At 47.8% G+C, this 18,925-nt stretch overlaps 2 protein-coding genes and 1 pseudogene across 3 annotated transcripts in view; all 3 read right to left on the bottom strand.

The window, feature by feature from the left end:
• Window positions 1-1,545: 1,545 nt before the first annotated feature.
• Window positions 1,546-3,887, bottom strand: Frat2 (FRAT regulator of WNT signaling pathway 2). Its single transcript, XM_048338552.1, has one exon. It carries the CDS (start codon window positions 3,514-3,516, stop codon window positions 2,812-2,814), a length of 705 nt encoding a protein of 234 aa, XP_048194509.1. The 5' UTR covers window positions 3,517-3,887; the 3' UTR covers window positions 1,546-2,811.
• A 5,234-nt stretch (window positions 3,888-9,121) lies between these two features.
• LOC125342926 lies at window positions 9,122-9,753 on the bottom strand (annotated as a pseudogene).
• Window positions 9,754-18,184: 8,431 nt separating this feature from the next.
• The window catches only part of Rrp12 (ribosomal RNA processing 12 homolog), a 36,790-nt gene continuing 36,049 nt past the window's right edge, over window positions 18,185-18,925 (bottom strand). For both annotated transcript variants that reach the window (XM_048338551.1, XM_048338550.1), the window contains exon 34: window positions 18,185-18,648. In XM_048338551.1, the coding sequence (XP_048194508.1) occupies window positions 18,546-18,648 (103 nt within the window). In that variant the 3' untranslated portion in view covers window positions 18,185-18,545. The remainder of the gene's footprint in view (window positions 18,649-18,925) is intronic.

The following is an 18,925-nucleotide window of genomic DNA, read 5'->3' as shown; positions in this document are numbered from 1 at the left end:
AAGATAGCAAGTTCAAGCAAAACACTTATGGTTATTTTCAAGATGGGAATATAGAACCTGCCTTCTTACACATAAAGCCACGTGTGGTGACAGCTGTGTTCTGAGTATTTGTCTCCCAAACACTAGGGGTCCTTATTTAACGTGCACACATCTACTATCTTCTTCTGTTTTATAGATGACAGAGGGAAAAGTTCAGGACAGTGACCTGTCCTTGTCAGCAGCAGGTTTTTTTTGTTTTTTTTTTTTTTGTTTTTGTTTTTTGCCAGTCCTGGGCCTTGAACTCAGGGCCTGACCACTGTCCCTGGCTTCTTTTTGCTCAAGGCTAACACTCTACCACTTGAGCCACAGCACCACTTGTGGCTTTTTCTACATATGTGGTGCTGAGGAATCGAACCTAGGGCTTCACATATACGAGGCAAGAACTCTTGCCACTAGGGTTTGTGTCAAATCCAAGTCACTAGGCAGAATTAGCTTGGTGTGTAGGTCACACAAGGGAGGAAAGGGGGCCAAACAGGGAAGATTCCCCCCAAGGGGCTGGATCACAGAGTTTGGCTGCTCTAGGAAAGGTTTTCTTGAAAAGGCAAGGTAGGAAAGGATGGGACTCTATGCCCTGGAGACAGAGAGAGAGAATGAGGAGACACACCTTCAGTTAAATCTAGGAAAGTAATTGATTTGCATTATGAAAACAGAACAATGAAGGGAATAGGGGAAAAAGAGAGAGAGAGATTGGGAGACAGAGACAGACAGATTGAGATCTTGTATCTATGTCTGGCAAAGTCACAGTGAGGCTCCCTCCCCTTTTACAACCTAATGTATGAAAAAGAAAAAAAAAAGCGGGAGGAAGAAAAAGAAAAAAAGTTTAATCTTGCTTCCTCAAAAATCACACCATTTTAAGCCTGCCACCAGTGGCTCACACCTGTAATTCCAGCTACTCAGGAGGCTGAGATCGGAGTTAGCAGTTTGAAGGCAGCCTGGGCAGAAGTCTGTGAGACTCATCTCCAATTAACTAACATAAAGCCAGAAGCAGAGGTGTGGCTCCAGTGGTAAGAGTGCCAGCCTTGAGTGAAAAAGCCAATCGAAAGTGTCAGGCCCCTGAGTTCAAGTTCCAGTACTGGCACATACATAAAAAAGACATTTCACATCCAACCAAAGAAATCGCTGTGAAATCTCGTCTTTCCCTGGGCCACAGGCTCAGACCAGGTCAGTCTCAAAGCAGATCGGCTCTCCTATGCGTTCCCATTCTTCACAGAAATCCTGTCAAAAACACAGCACCTCCTTTGCTTTCTAGCTCAGAAAGTGTTTCTGGAACATGTTCTTTCCAAAACAGGAGAAAGAACCCACCTAGCAGCTTCCAAAAGCCTGGACTTAATTTCCTGTGTGCCCCTTCGATCCCTGAAGCTCTACAGTGATTTGATTGTGAGCAGCACTGACCCCTGCCACTGCCCAGGTGCCTATTAAACCCAGTGCACCCTCTCTGTAAGGGGCATCCTGCCCTGCCTGATGTGCTTCTCCCTCCCCCGCACCCATAAAAAAGCCAAACCATGCTCCAAAACAAAAACCAAATTTATTCAGCAGACATTTTAATTAAGAAATCCTGTAAATCAGGACCACCACAATTTCAGACACTCCGTTGCGAAGTGTACCTCAATAGCTACATCTGGAGGATGAACAAGCCATTGAATCTTAAAAAAAAAAAATCATTTAGCTACCTTAAAATTGGGGAAGGGGTGGGCACCTTACTAAAGTGCCATCAAGTTTCACAAGGGTAAAGCCAGCAGTTTCTCCCCTTGGAGAGTCACATTTTAAAAACGGTTTCCACTCACTAAAAAGAGCTGGCAGGTGAGGAACTGCAGACCAGAGGCTCAGGCCCACGAGGCCAGAACCAAGCAGAAAGGAGTCCAGGGCTTTCCTCCAACCCCACAGACACCAGAAAGGACAGGAGATTGTTTATGACCATTTCTGAGAAAGTTGGTGGTGTGGCCAAGAGTGGCCCGGGCAGGAGCTGGAGTTCTGGAGAGGAAAGCACAGAAAAAGCGAGGCATTCTCCCTACAGGTCCCTCTGCCTGGGAGACTCCAATTGGTGGCGGCAAAAGAGACCGGTCTTCTTAGAGCAAGAGAAAGAAAATATCCGTGGGTGACTTAGCTCTTCCCCAGAACCCCACAGCCTCCCCACTTACAGCAAACCTGACCTTGAACCACAGGAAGCAAGGTCAAGTCATTTAAAAGTCCACATTCCAACTCAAGTCCCCTCACCTTCCAAATTCTCCTTCCCCCCCTTCCAGCCTCTTCTCTCACCTCCACCCAGCCACTGAGCAGGAGAAAGGGGGAGGAGGGCTCTGCCAACCCACCCACCACCAAGCTTTTACATTCACCCCACAATTTCTTTGCACTTTTAGCACCATGTTTACAAAGCTCCACCACCGGAAAATGAGAAAAGGGCATTCGTATCATTAGTTTTCAAGTATTGTTAGCCTCCGCGATTCCCACCCCTCCGAGCCTTAGCTTTAAACACTCCAAGCACAGGACCAAGACGCCCCCAAGGGCTAACTCGAGTACTAGTTGATCCAAGTAGCTGCCATAGTTCTCCCAGTTTATTATTCCAGGTCCTTGGTCCTGGGTGGCCAGGGAAATTCTCACGCGCCATGCAAGCACCCGGACCGGTGCATTTCTCCACGCTTTTCCGTTTTCTCCCACAACTTCGCCTCCCTGATATGTGTGGCCCGTCGCCCCCCAGAATAGAGCTGGCTTCTTCCGTTCCGGACGCTGCTGGGTCGGCGCAGCGGCGACCTCTTCCTCCTCCCGGGACCCGGGTCAGAGCCGGGTGCCCGAGGTCTGCAGGGTGACGGGGTCCGGTGCGCTGCAGCCGCCCCCCGCTTCGGGGGCGGTCGCGGGGTTCGTGGCGGCAACCGCAGCGACCGCTCGCTGGAGCCTGCGCACCGCCTCCTTGATGAGGTTCCCCGAGAGCACGAGCTGCTGCAGGAGCCGATGCGGGTCGTCGTCGCCCGCGCGCGCCCCAGCTTGGGTCCACCGACGCTGGGGAAGGCGACGGGAGGCGACGGCGCCACGGAGCCATCCTCGCCGGCACGGCCCGGGAAGTGTGCTGGAGTCGGTGAGCTCCGCCACGCAGTAGGGCGCCGCCCGGCCCCGCACGCGGCCGCGGTCCCCGAGAGCGCAGCGCAGGGCCCCAAGGGGCGCCGGGGCCCCCGCCTCGGCCGACACCGGACGCAGCAGCAGCGGCGGCACCGCCGGGGCCACGGCCTTGTCCGCCGCCAGCGCGGCCAGGGGCCGCGGGGGCTGCAGCGGAGGCCCTGGGGGCGCGCACGGGGAGGCCGGGCTGTGGTGCGCCGGCTCCAGCTGCAGCGTCTCGCCGATCTGGACCACCAGCCGGTCCACCTCGCCCGAGCCGCCCAGCGTCACCGACTGCTCCAGCAGGAGGAAGCTGTCTTCCTCCTCCTCCTCCTCCTCCCCCTCCGCTTCCTCGCCGGCTTCCTCTTCCTCTTCCCTCCGGCACGGCATGGCCCCCCGCCCGGGCACACGGGGCTCAGCGGGCGTCGCTGGCGGCTCGGCTGCCCGCGGGCTCGGCGGGCCGGGGCAGAAGCGGGCGCAGGGCCGAGGCGGAGGCCGGGGCCGGGGCCGAGGGAAAGCGGAGGCCGGGGTAGCCGGGCACAGGCGCGGCGCACTCGCAGCCGCGGGAGCCGGAGCCCTGCCGGCTGGGGTTGATTTGTAAACAATGGGTGACGTCTCCCGGACGCTACCATCGCGCGGGACAGGGGGGTGTGAGGGAGAGCGCAGCGAGGCACGGGGCGCCGTGGCCGATACAGGGCTGTGTCCCCAGCCCTCTCTTTTGTGTGTTTATTTTCTACCTCCGGGACCACGCAGGGGTATAGTGACACCTTCCATCCACCCCGGTCCCACGATCAATGTAAGACGACGCACACCCCGAAGCGGCCCAAGTTGGTTTTTCCCACTCACTGACACACCCACCCACACACCCAGCCCCTCCTCCGCCGGCGCCCGCTCCCGCCCCACGTGTCAGCAACGCTTGCGCCCATCGGTCTCGGCCCCGCGCTCTCACCGGCCTCGGCGCGGGGGAGGGGCGGGCTCCACCCGCCGGCCGGCTGCGCGGCGGCGGGGGCGGGGCGGGGCGGAGGGAACCGGGCGCTGGGGAGACCCTCGGAAGGAGTCGGTTGGAGGGGGGTGGGGGTGGGGTTCTAAGGTGTCCCCTTCTCAGTCTCCCAAACCCACAGTAAAGGGATCACCATCGCGGGGCTAGAGTTGGATGATGATGATGATTATGATGATTATTATTAAGAGAAGAATAGGGGAATATGAGGGAACTTTTTTTTTCTCGTAATCACAGGACTCAAACATGTTAAAATGTTTTTCTTTCCCAAGCTCCCCCCCTCCGTACAAGTACTATAGACAAACAGCCACGCACACGGTGTACACTTAGTTCGCATTACATCATAAGCGTTTTTCAAGTTGTTGCACGCACTTTGAAAACACCTTAATGATTACGTAAGTTTCCACTAAGTGCCTGTAATTGTTTAAATTCCTTCTGCATTTGCTGTTTACCGTTGTAAATGACTGTGGGACTAACATTTTTATCCATAAAACTTTTCCATATTTATGACTCTTTCAGAGCATATTCCCAGGAGTGGAGTTCTAGGTCAAAGGATGGGGGTATTTTACGGTTTTTGGTAAACACATGAGTCACTTTGCAAGAACTGGGTAAAATAAATGTCCTCGGCATACCTTCATTGCTCTTTAGTGAAAACTTAACGCATGAGTGGAAAAAAAAATTATTTCACTGATGAAATCAACGGAAAGATTTGCCTTTCTTTGTAGGGCAGTTTTGGATACATCAAGGGATCATTTGTATGGCTTATTTCTAACAAATTAAATGTCTGTTAGCTGAGCTTCCTCCTTTGTAAGTACGTACCAGAAGTTAACCCCTTCTCCCATATTTTGCTACAAACATTTCTTCGGGGTTTTTTTGGGGGGAGGGGAGGCTCTGTACACCTTTTTCCCCCAGTAAAACCAATTTTAATGTAGTCAAATGTATAAATCCCTTTCTTTAGACATTATGCTAAATTTAGTTTCCTTGCCTCCAGAAAGTTACTCTTACGTTCAATTTTTCTAATGCCTTGATTTTCTTTCAAATCCATATGGAATTAATTTTGGTCTTTGGTTCAGAGAGATTATGAAATTAATTATTTCCCCCCATAGAGCTTGCCAGTCAGGGCTGAGCCATGTGGGTAGGGTACACAGATGCTCTGTCTTACCAGTTCCCAGTTGCTTGCTGAACTGGTGGTTGTGAAGATTGGGTGGGGCTGGGAATATTTTTGATCAGTCTCTTATGTGGAGTCAAAAGGGCCCTGAACAGGTTGTGTACAAAGACCTAGATTCAAGTCTCATTCCTGCTACAGCCTGGGTGTGGGACTCCTGGCAAATCAGTTTACAAGTGTTTTCACTTGTAAAATGGAAAAAAATAATCCCTGCCCTGCCTCCCTCTGAGGATTGTTTTCAGGATCAAATGAGATGCTGAGAGCAGGCTTTGCCAGGCATTACACAAATGTACTGTGGGATTGAGTCCAGTGGTTTACTGACAGAGCTGGCTCCTTTCCAGCATTCCCTCCTTACCTCTGGAAGCAGCTAATGTAGTAATGGTAAAGGTCCCTTGCAGCCCACTAGGCAAAATACATCCTAAGGGCCCTACTTTCGTGGACTGGCTGATCCCTACAATTCTGCCTCCTGTCTATGCCGACCTGGGATTGTTTAGAAGGCAGCCCATGGGCTTCAAAGCCTCAAGGTGTCTCACCTCAACTAGTTCTGCAGGTTTGGGTGAAGGCATTTTCCCCAGTAGGCAGCTTGCCTCCTCCATCTCCAAGGAAGGCTCTTCACCCTCTTTACGGACAGGACTGGAAACCATTCTCCCTGAGAGGGCAAGTTTCATTTTCATTCTGATGGTACTTACTGGAGAATTTCAAGGAGAATGAAAATTAAGGGAGGGCTTATGGATTTCAGTAGCGTTAAAATGGTAATTTTTCCCCTCCTTTTTCTAAGAAGATGCCTGGCTGTAAGTAGAGAAAAGCAGTTTTATGCTCCATTGACTTTAAACATTAATGGGCCTGGCAAAGCTATTGTCTCTAACCCAGCATCCCTGGAAATTGTTTTGTCTTCCTGTCAGGGTAATTCCAATAGTGTTCTTCACACTATAGGAATGGAGCTCTGAGATGACATTCTTAAAAAAAAAATAGTCCCTTTGTAATGTTGCTTTTGTGTGCAGATTGCTATGTAAATATGCCTGGCCAGGGATATTATACTGTTCATTATAGCAAGGAATGCATTCTGAGAGACCTGCTCCATTTGCTGGGGGCGCATCTCAGGAGAGAGGAAAGTGCTGTGCTGGACCAGTAGGAGGCAGAGAAATGCCCTGGATTAGGAAGCAAAATATAAGATGCCAGAGAGGCTCAGATGCAATTAAAAGTAATGAGAAGGTATCAAAAAGGGAAGCAATGAGAGCGGTGTGCCTGGCGCACTGGCTGCCTGCCTGGAAAGAGACACTGAGAGCATTGACAAGCACCTGGGGAGGAACAGTATTTGGGGTTTCTACATTCTTGTAGCCCACAGGGAGTTTGCCTGCCATGTGGATCTATATTCTCTGTGTGTGTGCTGGTCCTGGGGCTTGCACACAGCCTGGGTGCTGACCTAAGCTTTTTTTTTTTTTTCTCAAGGCTAGCTCTCTACCACTTGAGCCACATCTCTACTTCTGGGTTTTTGGTGGTTATTTGAATATGAGAGTCTCTTGACCTTCCTGCCCCGGCTGGCTTTGAACTATATAGTCCTCAGATCGCAACCTCCTCAGCTGCTAGGATTACAAGCATGAGCCACGGGCATGAGGCCAATAGTGTTATTTTAGGCCACAAAGTTTTAGGAAATCTGTTACAGCAGCAATAGGAAGTAATAAACAAGCTAACACAGGAAAAATGCATAACTAAATTATTTTACTGTACCTTAAACACAGGTTATAAAAGAACTAGGAATCAAGTGTGATGGGTCATTTCGGGGTAGGATGGCAACTCAGCTCGGTCATTGTAAGTTAGGAAATAGTTCTGGAGAAAGTGATCCAGGTGGAGACTATGCGGACAGTGTGGCTGACTATCTGTGAAAACTTGTCTCCCCTGAGCACAGCTAGAATACTTTGCAGCCAGTAGAGTCTGAGCAGAAATGATACATGCTGACCCACAAACCCGCCTTGTACATTTACCCAACTTACTTTCCTGTTGTGCTAACAGCAAATCGGCACCCACGGCCATCTTAGAAGGCATGTGGAGGACAGCAATGGCCCCCAGGCCCTGCCACAACCAAGACAGCTGTATAGTCATCCCCCAGGAGTATCAAATGCTCAAATTCCTTATGTGGAACAGAAGTCTAGCTATTCAGGAGGCTGAGATCTGAGGATGATGGTTCAAAGCCAGCCTGGGCAGGAAAGATCACTAGACTCTTAACTCCAATTAACCACCAAAAAGCCAGCAGTAGAAGTGTGGCTCAAGTGGCTGGGGATATGGCCTAGTGTCAAGAGTGCTTGCCTCATATAGATGAAGCCCTGGGTTCGATTCCCCAGCACCACATATACAGAAAATGACCAGAAGGGGCGCTGTGGCTCAAGTGGCAGAGTGCTAGCCTTGAGCAAAAAGAAGCCAGGGACAGTGCTCAGGCCCTGAGTCCAAGCTCCAGGACTGGCCAAAAACAAAATAAAAACAGAACTGTGGCTCAAGTAGAGTGTCAGCCCTCAGTGAATAATGCAAAGTGAGAGTGAACATTCCAGCATGGACAGGCACCCACGCACGCACACGTGCACACACACACGCACACACAGAGGACAGACTATTGCTGATGTGCCAAGGATGTGGAGAAATAGGAGCCCCTCACACATTACTGGAATATAAAATGGTGTGACTACTTATAAAATGGTGTAGGTATTTGACAGTTTGGCAGTTCCTTCAGGGTTAAATATAAACTTAGCACACCTAGGACTCTCTACTCAAGGGAACTGAAACACATGTTCACATAAAGACATGCATGGGAATGTTCAGAGCAGCATTAGTCATAGCTCCAAAACTGGAAACAATCCAAACATCCATCACCTGGTCAATGGATAAATCAAACATACGCATACATTTAAATACTACTCAGCAATTTAAAAGAATGAATTACTGATACATGTGTTAGCATGGGGAACTTAAAAATACTATATTAATGGGCTGGGGATATAGCCTAGTGGCAAGAGTGCCTGCCTCGGATACACGAGGCCCTAGGTTCGATTCCCCAGCACCACAGCGGCGCTGTGGCTCAAGTGGCAGAGTGCTAGCCTTGAGCGGGAAGAAGCCAGGGACGGTGCTCGGGCCCTGAGTCCAAGGCCCAGGACTGGCCAAAAAAAAAAAAAAAAGTACTATATTAAAGGAATAAAGCCATACACACAAGACCACACATGACATAACCTCATCCCATTGAGATGGCAAATGTATAGACAAGAAGCACTCCTGTGATATGAGGTCAGGGGTCAGAAGAGTAACAACAAATGGACATAAGGAAACCTTGGGGTAATGAAAAATGATTGGAAGCTATAAATTGGTGAAGGTTGCGCAATCTATAGCTTTAATAAGTTATAGAATTGTACAGTAATAATGAGCAAATTTTATAGTATATATGCTATGCATGAACAGAACTGGTAGAGTTTTCACCCTCAATCTCATTAGCATATATTGACAAAACTGTGTGTGTGTGTGTGTGTGTGTGTGTGTGCACGTGCACGTGCATGGGACTTAAACTCAGGGACTAGGTGCTATCCCTGAGCTTTTACTGCTCAAGACTTGTACTCCTCCACTTGAGCCACAGCTCTACTTCTAGCTTTTTCTAAGTTAGCACAACACATTTATTTGCTAACCCAGGGGATGGGGGCAGTTGAATCATCATTTTGAAATTTGCATGTAAGACATCTATGACAGATTATCAAGCACAATAGTGAAAAAACAAAATACTTGTATGGAGATTTGCTCATTGAGTTGAGCTTTTTCATTCTTGCAGCTAATGCCTGTCCAAAGTGATGATGGAATTTTTATTCTACTTTCTCGCAGACTCCAATACAGGTGATGTTGTTCATGACACACTCCACCACCAACTTCCCATGTTTCAGTTTCCTTCTTATTGTGCTTTGCTTCCTGTCCCCCTGAACCAATGTACTGTTGGTGAAGTGACAGACTGTCTGTGTTTCCCGCCATTACCTGTAGTTTCTTCAAATTTCTCTCCCAGAACCAAAAAAACTGTGTTATTTTCAGAGTGCTCTCAGTTTTGTTGTTGTTGGTGGTGGTCGTGGGGCTTGAACTTGACCTGGGAACTGTCCCTGAGCTCTTCAACTCAAGGCTAGCACTCAACCACTTGAGCCACTTCTGGTTTTCTCGTGGTTAACTGGAGGTAAGGGTCTCGCAGACTTTCTTGCCAGGGATGGCTTCGAAGCGGGATCCTCAGTCTCAGATCTCCTGCATAGCTGGGATTACAGGTGTAAGCCACCAGCACTCCGCTGCTCTGTTTCTGTATCAACAGTATTGCTGTCACAAGTGATGATGAGTTTGGCTTGGCCATTGCAACCATTTTTTGAACTGCTAGTCCCACTTCTATTTCCTTCATGTAGTCATCAAAGCCTTGGCGATCCACTAGTTGCCATCTTCCTAACTGCTTAAGTGTGGCCATGGTAGGTGCGGGGAGGTGGGTATGAGCAGAAAACAGAGGTCAGCTGCCAACAGCTTGCAGTGCCACTTCTGGCTTGTTGCTAATTAATTGGAGATAAGAGTCTCAAGGACTTTCCTGCCCAGGCTGGCTTCGAATCTTGATCCTCAGACCTCAGCCTCCGAGTAGCTAGGATTTCAGGTGTTAGCCATTGGCACCCAGTTCTTTCTGAGTTCTGGCAGATATACCCCTAATTTCGAGGTGTGGCCCACCCAGGGCCTTGACCTAATGTGAGTAATTTGAATTTCACATTTTCTCTTTGTCAGTCACAAGGCTTAAACTCAGGGCCTGGGCACTGTCCTTGAGCTCTTTTTGCACAAGGCTAGCACTCTACCACTGTGAGCCACAGCACCACTTACAGTTTTCTGGTGGTTAATTGGAGACAAGCGACTCATGAGCTTTCCTATGCGGGCTGGCTTTGAACTGCAACCCTCAGATCTCACTCAGCCTTCTGAGTAGCTGGGATTGCAGGCATGAGCTACCAGGGTCCAGCTTGAAGTCCACTCCGACTTTTGCCCTCTTAGCCTCATGAGGCTACCAAGAGTGAGCTTCAGTCTCTCTCACACACACATGGCTCTTCCTAATCTTTACAAATACCACCCCCACCCTCCAAATAGAAGTTCTTCTTTTGTGGGTTCCTCCTCCTTTGCCTCTAACAGCATGACCCAAAAGTGGAAGAGCTTGTCCCCTAATCCTTCCCCCCAACATACAACCTAAAGCAATCAGAAAAGTCTGGTGTGCAAAGACCTTCAAGACAGGTCCATCCCCAAGACACCTTCCAACCAGTTTGCTGTCCCTAGGCTTGGATGTCTAGAAAGCTTGGACTTGGCACTATTTTCTCTCTCAAGCCAACTTGTCCTTAAGGTCTTAGCTAAGAGGCCCTCCTCCCATGGTCCCTCACCCAGATCAGTCCCAGTGATAGCATCCATGCTAAACCTTCACAGCACGGTTGCTTATTTATCGGTCTCCTGTTTATAAACTAAAGGCAAGGAGCCTGTCTGCAATGCTTCCTAATGTATCTCCCATGCCTCACAAGGTTTTCTTGGAAGTTAGTCCTTTGCTTGGAATACATGCACAAGTATGTGTTATAAGAGAAAATAAGTGCTGGGCGCTGGTGGCTCACATCTGTAATCCTAGCTACTCAGGAGGCTGAGATCCAAAGATCACGGTTCACCAAAGCCAACCCAGGCAGGGAAGTCCTTGAGACTCTTATCTCCAGTAAACTTCTCAGAAAAGGTCAGAAGTTGGAGCTCCAGTGGCACAATCGGTTAGCGCGTGGTACTTATACAGAAAAGATCAGAAGCGGTGCTGTGGTTTGTGGTTCAAGTGGTAGAATGCTAGCCTTCAGCCAAAGCAGCTCAGGGACAGTGCCCAGGGGACAGAAGGAGGAAAGGGAGGGAGTGAGGAGGAGAGAGAGAGGTGGCGGTGGCGGGGGGGCGGGGGGGGGAATGTGGAAAAGGAAAGAGCTGCAGTTGCAGGCCAACTGTACCGGCCCCCTCTCCAAGGTGGAAAAAGAAAGAACACCCAGCCCTGCCCAGACCTGTCCTCATCAAGGATGTGGAGGAGTTGTCCTGGCACAACTCCACCCTCTTCTCAACCAGTACAAAAAGACCTGTTCTGTAACAGGTTTCCTACCCAGATGCAGGGTTGTGGGAGCAAAAACCCTGCAATGTAATGATCAGGAAGACACCAGTGTCCCAACTTCTCATGGCATTTAGAAATTCACAGCCAAGCCTCTTGGCAGCAACTTATTCTCCCTAGGGCTAAGTTCAGCTAAGGTTGTGGAAGCATGGAACTTCTGAGGTCTGGGCACTGCCTTATGCCACTTGCAGAACTCAGCCCTCTGCATCCTCTGCCTTTGGGTCTCAGATGCCAAGTGGTACCATAATAATAACCACCATCAGAATATAACTGACATCCTGCCAGAGGCTGAGGCCTATAATCCTACATACCCAGGTGGCTGAGATCTGAGGATCTCAAAGCCAGCCCAAGTAGCAAAGTCCCTGAGATTCTACCATTAACCAGCAAAAAGGCAAAACTGGAGTTGTGGCTCAAGTGGTAGAGTGCTAGCTTTGAGCAAAAAAAGCTATGTGACAGTGTCTGGGGCCTAAATTCAAACCCTGGAACAGAGAGATGGAGAAAGACAGAGACAGAAGAAAATGACACCAAGGAGATCCAAAGAGGTGGTTGGGGGGTGTGGAAGCCTTCCATAAACTGTAGAGCCTTGGGCTGCAGTTATATAGGAGACTTGGATCTGGGAGTGTGAATCAGGTGTGACTGGCCTGTACATAGCAGATTCCAGGGTTCTGTAATGTTCCAAGAAAGGGACACATGTGACCCATGTGACATTCTCAAAGTGGGTGGGGAAGGATTTCTTTCAGAGTAATATATGCCAGCCTTGCCATTTTAAGTGAGTGCTTACTTTGGGAAGTGCACCTTGCCTACTTATAGGGAGTTGAACTTGCTGGAATGATTAAGAAGGCATTTTTAGATAAGAATTATTGCACAATAATCCAATCAACACTGTGAAATCTGTTCAGGGTGATTCGGTGCCTGGTCATTTTTATGAACATATTTACTACTAAGGGTTGATCTCAAGTTATCTTCTGTGGATGTAACTCAGGCTCCTTGGCCTCAAGTCCAAGGGAGCCATGAAGACTGCACAGGCGATTCCTGGCACCATTCATAAATCCAGCTGTTTGCCAGCAGTGACTCAGAGCCTCTCTGAAATTGTGGCTTTAAGTGATCAGCTCTGTAACTAGTACCTATGGGTCTTCACTGTGACATGTCTGGAATATGGAAGCCAGACTGCCCTCTGCAAAGTTCTACCCTCCAAATCCACACATGATGGAGGGGATTAGTTATCTGCTACAGGTCCAGAGGGAACAGGCTGTCTCCCTTGTTGAGAGCAGAAAAGTTGGCTTGGAAATTCAATCCAGGCATGCCTGCATGTGAAAGGAGCCTAATTAGATCTCAGGCAAGTTTCTCAGTAGCAGGCAGGAAAGTGGCTTCAGAGCCCGGGAGACACTGGAGAGGAGGGATCTGTCCCACTCTATAACACTAATCACCAAGGCGGGGGGGGGGGGGGGCGGCTAGAATGGGCACCAATCCGCAAACATATCCCCACGGAGACAAAGTTGTGCCAAACCAATGGCAAATGTTACTATTACTCACAGAATTCTCTTTGCCTTGTTTTTTTTAAAAAAAATACTGGTCCTGGGGCTTGAACTCAAGGCCTGGACACTATCCCTGAACTTTCTGGCTCAAGGCTAGTGCTTTTTGCCCTGCTTTATGCTCATTAAAACCACTTTTAGCTGAGTGCTGGTGGCTCACACCTGTAACCCTAGCTACTTTAAGAGGTTGAGATCTGAAGACTGAAGTTTGAAGCCAGTCTGGGCAGGAAAGTGCCATGAGACTATTTGTCTCTAGTAATCCATAGGGGTTGAGGGGAGAAGGGGAGTTGAGGAGGGAACACTGAAGTGGTAGAGCACTAGCCTTGAGCAGAAACCTCAAGGACAGTGTCTAAACCCTGACTTCAAGCCCAGGACTGCTCATGCGTGTGCACAGGCATGCACACACACACACAACTTTTTACTTTGCTACAAGGCAGAGTATGTTCTGGCCTGTCATACTTGGGTTGTTTACATTTCTTTTTTCTGTCAGTTCTGGGGCTTGAACTCAAAGGTTCATGCTTGCTTTTCTTGCTTGTTCAAGCTGTTACTCTATCACTTGAGGCATGACTTCAGTAAAACTTTTTGTCCATTATTTTAGAGATAAATCTGACTTTTCTGCTTCTGCTGGCTCCAAATCATGTTCTGGATATTAGTCTCCTGAGTAGCTAGGATTATAGGCATGACTCATATACTAGGCAGTTCTATTTCTAAGAAATATAACAATACAAGTTTGCCTAGTTCTCTCATGAAACTGTTTTCTTCTCTGAACCTAATCAATACTGTTGTTAGATTTACAAAGCTGTCTCCAGACCCGTTTTGGGAATGAGAATACTGCAGCAAGCCACTGTAGCCTCCGCCCATATTGGTAGATGATGCCTCAAAATCCTATTATGGGCATTTCTATAACCAGTCAATGGAACTTGGAATAGGAAGAAAACTTCGGCTACTGCAACCCTGGATGACTTGACTGTGTGCTAACAGCTTGGTAAGTATTTCTAATGGCAGAAGCTAGATTAAGCATAATTTCAGGAAATGGCAAACTGGCTTACATTGTCTCAAATCAGGGTTATTTTCTGGAGTACAGTCATCTAATCATAATAATGTATATCAAAAATAGAACAAAGAGCATTCATCATGTCATTTTCTAAATATTGCACTGCGATCTAGAGCATCGAGTGACGGCTTTAAATTCCTGCCGAAGCAAGGAGCTCTATAGTTATGGACTCAAAGATAGTTTATAAATAAACTGAGCTCATCCAGTGGGTAGATATTTTAAATTGGGCCATTTAAAATGATACTTCTAAAGTGTTTCTAGAGAGGGTAAAACCTTGGTTAAAGTGCAAATAAACATAAACATATTTAAAAACTATCTTTGTATTTAAAAAAAAAAAAGGCCCTGAGCACAGGAAAAAAGAAAAAAAGAACAAAACTCAGGAGTAAAATATACTAGGATCGAGTAATTACAAATTGGAAAATGGAAGAAGCATTCTAGCCCTGCTTTACTTTTCCAAATGTTCTACTTATTATTTTTATTTCTTGCCAGTCCCGGGGCTCAAACTCTGGCCCTGGGTAGTGTCCCTGGGCTTCTTTTGCTCAAGTGAGCACTCTACCATTGATCCTACAGTGCCACTTCCAGCTTTTTTGAGTGATTTGTTGGAGATAAGAATCTCATGAGTTTCCTGCCCAGGCTGGTTTTGAACCTCAATCCTCAGATCTCAGCCTCTTGAGTAGCTAGGATCACAGGCAGGAGCCACCAGCACCTGTTTTTTTACAGAAATTCTAATAGTCTTTTTTTTTTTTTGCCAGTCCTGGGCCTTGGACTCAGGGCCTGAGCACTGTCCCTGGCTTCCTTTTGCTCAAGGCTAGCACTCTGCCACTTGAGCCACAGCGCCACTTCTGGCCGTTTTCTACATATGTGGTGCTGGGGAATCGAACCCAGGGCTTCATGTATACAAAGCAAGAACTCTTGCCACTAGGCCATATTCCCAGCCCTCTAATAGTCTTTTTTTTGTTGTTGTTTTGTTTTTTTTTGGCCAGTCCTGGGCCTTGGACTCAGGGCCTGAGCACTGTCCCTGGCTTCTTCCCGCTCAAGGCTAGCACTCTGCCACTTCAGCCACAGCGCCGCTTCTGGCCGTTTTCTGTATATGTGGTGCTGGGGAATCGAACCTAGGGCCTCGTGTATCCGAGGCAGGCACTCTTGCCACTAGGCTATATCCCCAGCCCCCCTCTAATAGTCTTTTAAGTAATGAATGCTACATTATTTCTCTTTCAATACCTTTAGGTAGACCATATGACAGCAGAAGGAAGGCATTTTTGTTTTCTTTTCTTTTTTTGCCAATTACTGGGGCTGAACTCAGGGCCTGGGCACTGGTCCCTGAGCTCTTCAACTCAAGGCTGGTGCTCTACCACTTTGAGCCATAGTGTCACTTCTGGTTTTTTGGTGGTTAACTGCAGATAGGTCTTATGGACTTTTTTGCCTGGGCTGGCTCTGAACCTTGATCCTCAGATCTCAGCCTCCTGGATAGCTGGGATTACAGGTGTGAGCCACTGGTGCCCGGCTCATTTTTCTTTTTAAATATAGGCATTTGAGTGCTACAGCTTTTCTTCTAAGTGCTGCTTTAACTTCCCATACATGTTGAATGTTGTACTTTTACTTACAATCATTTCAAATTACTTTCTAATAACATGTTTTAAGCTTCTTTGACTCATGGTTTATTTAGAACTAAGCTATTTAGCTTTCAAATAACTGGAATGTTCTTAGGAGTCTTTCTGTTGTTGATTTGTTATTACTTTCACTATATTCAGAGAATAAACTTAGGATGACTCGAAACATTTTGAATTCATTGAGTAATGTCTAGAATGTAGGCTGTCTTTGCTAGGTTGCTTCTATAGCTAAATAGAAAATATTTTAATTGTATAGATTACCTTTTAAAAGAAAGATGCCAAATTAAAATAATACAGAAAAAAACTCTGACAAGACAGAGAAGCTACTGGATTATCATAAGCATTTTTCACCTATCTCAATTAATGCAGAAAAAATAGCCTTGCTGGGGCTGATCAAGGTATAAGAAATACTACACATACAGAAGTCCACTGTCAACAATGAACCCCCAGGACAGTCACCACTAAGTGCCACCACAATCATGACAAGGAAAACAGGGATAGGCTTAACCTTACCTCTGATAAGGAATGGCTTAATGTGACTCAGCCATGTCCAACAGTGTCATGCCAGGGACATGATGAGACTACCTTTGTCAATCCCTAATGCTTGGCTACCTTGACCAGCAGAAGGGTGACTTTTTGATAGTCAAGTGAGGATTTGATCTGTCTTCCTCTTTAAAAAATTAGTAGAGCTCGACACTAGTGGCTCATGGCTGCAATCCTAGCTACTCAGGAGGCCGAGATCTGAGAACTGCGGTTCAAAGCCAGCCAGGGCAGGAAAGACTGTGAGACTCTTACCTCCAATTAACCACCAGAAAATCAGAAGTGGTGCTGTGGCTCAAGTGGTAGAGCACTAGCCTTGAGCTGAAGAGCTCAGGGACAGCGCCTGGGCCCAGAGTTCAAGTCCCACAATTGACAAAAAAAAAAGAAAAAAGAAAAAACAGCTCAGATCTGAGAACAATAATTCGAAAGCACCAAAAATTGCTCTACCACTTGAGTATACTTCCACTTCTGGCTTTTTAGTAATTAATTGGAGATAAGAATTTCAAAGATGCCACGTCTTGTGGCTCTAGCTACTCAAGAGGCTGAAATCTGAGGATCGTGATTCCATGCCAGCCAGGGCAGAAAAGTCTTTAAGACCCTTATTGCCAACTAATCACCAGAAAGCAGAAGTGGTGCTGTGGTTCAAAGAGATGGAGTGCTAGGCTTGAGCAAAAAAACTCTGGGACAGTGTCCAGGCCCTGAATTCAAGACCTATGACCAGGAAAAAGAAAAATCTCAGACTTCCCTGCCCAGGCTGGCTTCAAACCAGGGCCCTCAGCTCTTAGCCTCCTGAGTAGCTAGGATTACAGATGTGAGACACCAGGTTCTTCTTTTTTTTGCCAGTCCTGAGGCTTGAACTCAGGGCCTGGACACTGTCCCTGAGCTTCTTCTGCTCAAGGGTAGCACACTACTACTTGAGCCACAGCACCACTTCCAGCCTTTTCTGTTTATATGGTGCTGAGGAATCAAACCCAAGGCTTCATGCATGCTAGGCAAGCACTCTACCACCAAGCCACATTTCCAGCCTGGCACCAGGTTCTTAAATCTTTTGACCACTACCTTTCTTGCTCTCCTGTTGCAGGTTTCTATGAACAAGGCAGGTAAACAGTGCCACCTGTTGGCAAAATGTGATCCCTCTTAGATTGCTTAATTCATATCACTGGAAACAAATGTCTTAATTCTTGGGGGTACTAGATCTAGTTAGTCCCCTTGGGAAATGACTGAAATAGTATCAAGGAAGAAGGTTGTAGAAGGTGCATAGGCAGGGCCTCCTAGGAGCATTATTAGAGCCAAGGGCATTAAACCAAAACGGAAACTACCAGAGAATGTACATGTAGTCTCATCTCACAAGGGGTTAATATGTACTAGAGAAACTTACCAACCAAGAGCCAGGAGCAAAGCAGCACATTCCTCATATTGGGGTTTAGGGATAGCCCTGGGCTCCTTTGCACTGGTTTCATGCTTGGAAATCACACCCGAGAGGCCCTAGGTTGATGGGAAAAGTAACCCAGGACATAGAAGTCTCCACCACACCAACAAACCTGGACCTGTGAGGATCACACTGCACAACTAGATTGTAGAGAAAGAATGTGCAATGTGAGAGAAAGGTGACTTAAGCTGTGTGGGTACATGGTGGAGCTCGAGAAACACTGATGACTCAACACACAAAGATGCCAGGGGACTCTTGGGCCCAGGGGGAGCCCAAGCTGTAGCTCTAAAAGCTGCTTCTGCCTCTTGTTTATGTGCCAGGCACATAAAGAAGGTGTCTAAATACAGCTCTACAAGTAGCCATGGAACATTCACTGCCCCTCCTGAGCCACTCCTGTCACTTTCTGAGTGGGACTGCGAAGTGAAGCAGCCCTCCTGACACAGGTGGATGCTCCTGGCAAGCCCAAGGCCTGACCTGTGGGACAGACATCACTACATCCTGGACTGAATGATGGGATTTGGAGAGGATGGGGTCAAGTTGCTATGGTGACTGGTGGGACAAGTACAAGACAGTGTCTCCAAGGCAAATGCATGGTGATGCACGTTTATTTGACATCTGGTCACAGCAGACTCACACACAGAGGCCCCAGCAACTGGAGGAAGAGCAGATCACCACTGTCCTGCTCATGGCCACTCTGGGCAGAAAGCAAAACAACCTTACAGGGCCAACTCAGAGGCAGGTGCAGTCCCAGCTCCAGGTGCCAGGATGTCTCTAAAGGGCAGTTCCCTTTTGGACCTTCCAAAATCCAAGGTGTCTCTGAAAGCCAAGCCGTAGTCCCAATAAGTCATCCGGAGTCCAGGTCCTGACAGTCTTGTGTACCTGGAGCTGCTATCAAGCAGCTTGGGGGCTAAAAAGAGGCCTTGACCTATACCACAGAGCAACCTGGGGCTTCAGGGCCGACGTTCCTTCTTGCGGAGTTTGTGTCCCACCTGGGACCCTCGTTGGGCAGCTTTCACTAGACCTTTGAATTGTCCCTGCAGCTTAACTTTCTTCCTGCGGAGACAAGCAACATAAGGGTCACATCTCACTGAGAACACGCACCTTCTTCTCTCTTTACAATGTCAAAGAAGCTAAGTGTAGTAACACATGCATATAAACCCAGCACTTAGGAGGCTAAGGCAGCATAGTCAGTTCTAGAACAGTCTAGGCTACATAGCAAGACCCTATCTCAAAAAAGCAAAACAAAACATCAAACAATGGCCACCCCCAACAGGGACAGGAAGAAGGCCACCAGGGTGGGCAGAACACATGTGGCCTTCCTCCACATGGT

This window comes from Perognathus longimembris, chromosome 2 (assembly GCF_023159225.1).
Source record: "Perognathus longimembris pacificus isolate PPM17 chromosome 2, ASM2315922v1, whole genome shotgun sequence".
Taxonomy (NCBI): domain Eukaryota; kingdom Metazoa; phylum Chordata; class Mammalia; order Rodentia; family Heteromyidae; genus Perognathus; species Perognathus longimembris.
This window is presented reverse-complemented; position numbering and strand designations above follow the sequence as displayed.